Here is a 5,567-nt window from a genome sequence, read left to right on the forward strand (position 1 = left end):
CCCCCTCCCCCAGGTAAGCATGAATGAGGAGACCAGGACATGGACGTGGAGCGTGGTGGCTTGTTTAAAAAGGATTTTCAAGAACTTAAGTTTAGTTTCCTTTTGAAAACAATGTTTCTAGGGTTAAACTATGATCTTTTCTTATATGTATGCCATAAAGCATGTCTTGGAATTTTATTTGATTTAAAGGAAGTATGATTTTGGTTTTAAGCTCCGAATATTTTTATATGAATATTATTATCATTAAGCATGTAAGTAAGTTACGGGTGTCACAGAGAATTTGGCATACAACTTATGTTCTTGTAATGTTTGTAATATTACCCTTAAATGTGATTCGTGCTTTTCTTCCGATGGAGAGTATATCAGTATATCGTCTATAAACACGATCACAAATTTATCCAAGAATGGTCTGAAGATTCGATTCATAGTATCCATAAAAGCTGCTGGGGCATTGGTCAGTCCGAACGGCATCACCAGAAATTCATAGTGCCCGTATCGAGAACGAAAAGCTGTCTTGGGTATATCTTCTGCCTTGATCCTCAGTTGGTAATATCCCGATCTCAAGTCGATTTTTGAGAAGACTTTGGCTCCTTGTAACTGATCAAACAACTCCTCGATTCTAGGAAGTAGATACTTATTCTTGACCGTTATCTTGTTTAACTGTCGATAGTCGATACACATCCTCAGGCTCCCATCCTTTTTCTTAACAAAGAGTACTGGTGCTCCCCATGGCGACATACTTGGCCTAATGAATCCCTTGTCCAGTAACTCTTGTAATTGGGTCTTTAGTTCTCTTAACTCTGCAAGGGCCATTTTATACGGGGGTATTGAAACCGGACCTACCCCTGGCACGATTTCTATTGCAAACCCGATCTCCCGCTGGGGTGGCAATCCAAATAATTCGTCGGGAAACACATCCCTGAATTCTCTAACGATTTGTACCTCCTCGACTTTTAACGGCTCCTTGCCTTTCTCTTAGACACAAGACAAGTATCCTCGTGCTCCTTGACGTAATAGTTTCTCAGCCTTTAGAGTCGAGATCCATTTCCGATCACTTGCCCTCCTTTGCCCTTGAAACTTGACGTTTAAGTCTCTGCTCCTAAGACAGACTGTTTTAGCTTTACAGTCCAATGTTGCACTATACTTGGTTAGGAAGTCCATTCCTAGGATCACGTCAAAATCTTGAAATTCCAAAAGGATTAGATCCACCAGGAACTCAACTTCTCCTATTTGTATCTTCCTATTTTTGTATTCTGATGAAGTTTCTAGAGACTTCCCCATTGGGGTTGCGACAATCATACGACAATTCAAGTTTTCTGGTTTGTCTCCTAATACTTTAGCAAATGCATGTGAAATGAATAAATGACTTGCTCCTGAATCGATCAGAACATGCATAGAGATACCAGATAAGAGCATGGTACCTTCAATTACTGCTGGGTCTTCTGTCATGTCTTGTTGTGTCAGATGAAACACTCTTCCCTGGTGTACTCTAGCATTCCCGGTCGTCCCTTGAGGTTGATTCATCAGCCGTGGTTTGGGACAGTCCTTTGCAAGATAACCAGTCTGCTGGCAGTTGAAACAAGTGATCCATCTCTTTGGGCAGTTCTGGTTGAGATGTGCCATTTCTCCACAGTTGTAACAACCTTTTGTTTCAAATCGGCACGGAGTGCTAGGTTTGAACTTCGGCCTTTGGAGTTCCAATTTCTTGTCTGTTTTATGATTTCTCTTTTGTTGACTTTCTCCTTGGATAGCTTCGATTCGGCTTAGGTTAGCCTTAGTGGTAAAAGCTTGCAACACCACTTTTAAGTAAGACTGAGTATTTATACTACTTAATGCCCTCTGAAGCTTCAGACTCAGTCCTCCCAAAAACTTCTGCGCTTTGACTCTTTCGTCCTCTTTGTAAATAGGCATGTACCTCATTAATCTGTTGAAAGCGTCCTCGTACTGGGCGACAGACATGTCCCCGGTTTGCTTTAGCTCCATGAATTCTCTCTCTTTCTTCATTCTTAAATTCAAGGGAAAGTACTTCTCATTGAAGAGTTCCTTGAATCGCTCCTAAGTGATGTAGGGCGCCCTGGCCCGAGGGGTCATTGCCCTCTTGACTCCCTTCCACCACCTATCTGCTTCATCTTACAGCATGAAGGTGGCACAATTGACCTTCTCTTCTTCTCTATAGTGCAGGTGGTCCAGTAGCTTCTCTTTTTGCTCGATCCAAAATTCCCCTTCGCTGGGGTCCGCGCTAAGCTTCCCTTGAAAAATGGGAGGGTTCTGTCGACGATAAAGATCGAGCATGTTGACCACATGGTTGTCTCGGGAGTGAGTTTCTTGTATGAATCCCACCATACTCCCCAGAATTCGCTCCATTTGATCTAGTCGACTACTCCCGGCCTCCTGTCTGGAGTTGCCTTCCAGATGTTCACTTGTGTTTCCTTGCTGGTTGGGCGTTCCAGGCCCTACTGCTAATCTCCTTTGGGTATTCACCATCTAAAAAGAAAGTAACATTCCGGATTAGATAACAGGGTCTTGCCATCCGATAAGGTAGATCCTTCATTAATTCATAGATATTACACATTCGGTTGCGAAACGTTATAGGTATTACATAAGTCACTTAGATCTTAGACACTATACAAGTCACGTAGATAGTTAGAATATTTCCCGTTAAATCTACTTCGGTCTCGATGACCTCCAAATCCAACCGTTCTTCTCATCCTCAGATTCGTATGGGGGTGCCTCGGGGTCATTCATCATCACTTCTGTCTCTTCCTCGTCTTCAGAATCGGTGTCCTCGAACTCGAGAAGGTCATCCTCAGCCCAGAATATGGGTATGTCATCTTCTTCTGCTTCTTCAATTGGATCTGGCATCTCTTCTACTTCTCCTGACTCGATCGGGTTTTCCATACCTTCTTCTTCTTCCTCTTCAAGCGGGTCTTCCATCTCTTCTTCGGGCTCATCTGCTAGTAACAGTTCGTATAACTCTACCAAAAGCTCATGAATCCGTGCGCAATAAAGTCGAAATTCAGGGAATTGCTCCCCTTGCCGCACCCAATCCACGAAATCTTGCAGGTCTCTCTCCAAAACGCCGACCATCATGTTAATCTGAAGCTGAACCAGGTCAGGCCAAAATTGATGACTTGGAGGTACATCATCAAGGATTTCTTCCATCTGGACTAAGTGCTCCATGATACCCTCGTTTGGCTGTGGGACCCAGTTCTCCAGATGGTGTGCCCAATGGTCGACTAAGATCTGTTCTGAAAAATTTCTAGCCATCATGTCACCACAACTTCCGTTAGTACCCCTGACTATCCTCATGTTGGTACTCTCATCCTGTTAGACTTAATCTAAGTTTTCCTTCCTAGGTATTCTACTTGGTTTGGGCTCTGATACCAACTGTAACAGCCCACCTCTTCAGAGCGAGTTATGCCTTAGGAAATTTGGTATATATATATATATATTTACATTATCTTTGAAATTCCCTAAGACCTTATCTAGTGCTAGACGAGATGTTTACACTAGAAAATACAAAGCGGAAGCTGAATCGAACCTGCTCATGGCAATACATACATGAATAACTGGACATAATATTTATTACAATTTTATTACAAAAGCTTCTGAAATTAAAACAATTGTACATAATTCTTGAACATAACATGGCACATTCCCTCGTCTCGAGTCACTACATATCTCCAGTCTCGGTGTCATCACTACAAGTCCCGACTGGAACGTTGAATGTTCCAAGGGCGAACCCAAGTTAGATGATAAATCATCTAAGTAAGGGTATATAATACTATGTCATGTGTGTATGCAATGTCTTACCTCGTAGGTGTCAACTGCACCCTCAGACTACCTACCATTTTAGCGGCCACCTCTATCGAATCCGGGGTGTATGGGTGCACCCTTAGTAAGGCAGCGGTACCGGTTCGTACTCCCTACGGCCTCATATGCGAGTGATCAATGGCATCGACGTATATTTATGCATTTCATAATCATGTCATGGATGCAGTCTACGTGTGGGGTACATATCATAGCATGTCAATATGATGTAGGCATTCAAAGGTAAACATTTATAACCGTACTAAGTTTGAAACGGTACACTTACAATTAAGTTGCCTCAAAAGACGTGTTAGTCTTGAGAATCATGTCGAGCAACTACTTCTTGCCCTCAAAAACTCCTAGACATTAAACTTATTTTTTAGCATATCATTTTACTATTTTTCATAATTTCTCTTTATTTCTAAATTTATTTCTTCAAGAATTGCATAAAAATTATCTAGTATTTCATAAAATCTAATTTATCTTCACTAATATCCCTTATATAATATTTCTATCATTTTGGAATTTTCATGGAATTTTCCAACTTAAATTCCTATTTTCCCCTTATTTCCTAATAGCTAAATATATAATTATTACATAATAATTATCTAATCTTTCATTTTATTCAATTTCTCTTCACTAATATTTCTTAAATAATACTTCTAACATTCTTAAATTTCCTTGGAATTTTTTTGAATTAAAATCTTATTTTTCTTTATTTCCCTAATAGAAAAATATACTTAAATAATTAATAAATTTAGTATTTCCAGAAAATTCTTCACAAAATAAATCATAAACAACATTCCAAAATTAAATAAAATTTTTGCCAAATTTTATTTTTTTATTTAGTTTTTTTTTCTTTTATTTCTTTTCTTTTCTTTTCTTTTTTTTTTTTCCTGCGGGCTCGTGGAAGGCACGCGCCTTCTTCCTACTCGCGGGCGCATGCAACCACGCACTCGACTGCGATCATATTCTCCGGCGGCCATTTCGCCGTTGGCGAAGCCTCGGCTGCTCCAAGCTTGAAAAAACCACCCCCAATCCCTCATATCCGACCTCCTGAACTCGATTTCAGCCTCAAAAATTAAAAAAAAAAAAAAAAATACCTCAAATCGTCGGTCGAAGCTTCGGCTCCGGCGAGCTGCGTGTTTTTCGGCGAAGCTTCGATTCGCCTCTTCCTCTGCTCCGTTGGTCACCAAAATGACTAGAAACGTTGCCCACGACTTGAAGACCAAGACCCCGCTCTCAAAACTCTCAAACACTCATCCTAACACTCGATCTAAGTTTTGAATTGTTTTGGATGAATGGGGCTGTCCAAGTTCGGCTATTTATAGCCGAAAACCCTGTCGCGAGTGTCCCATCAAGACCTATGTGGCCGGGAAGCCACTCCGCAGGTCAGCTTGGCCATTAATGCCCCCCTTGCCTTGAGAACCGATTGCAGGCACGGCCATGTTCTGGTCGCGCGTTGCTCTGCAAAAAATCTGGATTTTCTGAATTTTTTTTATATATATATATACATATACATACATATATTACATATATACATGTATAGCTATATATGTACATACATATATACTAAATTATATACATACATGCTTTATACATATATACTTAAATATATATACATACAAAATCCCATGTAACCACTAAATAATTATTTATCTTAACATTATATAATTTCTTTAGGGTCACATAGTTATATTATTTCTGGTATTATCTTACCTCAATTAAGCCAAATTACATATAATATAAACATAATT

The 5,567-nt window shown here is 40.1% G+C and overlaps 1 protein-coding gene across 1 annotated transcript; it reads right to left on the minus strand.

The window, feature by feature from the left end:
- Nucleotides 1–975: 975 nt before the first annotated feature.
- On the minus strand, nucleotides 976–1,959 carry LOC127787550 (uncharacterized). Its single transcript, XM_052315609.1, has one exon. It carries the CDS (start codon nucleotides 1,957–1,959, stop codon nucleotides 976–978), a length of 984 nt encoding a protein of 327 aa, XP_052171569.1.
- Between the last annotated feature and the right edge of the window lie 3,608 nt (nucleotides 1,960–5,567).

Source organism: Diospyros lotus, chromosome 12, assembly GCF_014633365.1.
Source record: "Diospyros lotus cultivar Yz01 chromosome 12, ASM1463336v1, whole genome shotgun sequence".
In the NCBI taxonomy this organism is placed as follows: Eukaryota; Viridiplantae; Streptophyta; class Magnoliopsida; order Ericales; family Ebenaceae; genus Diospyros; species Diospyros lotus.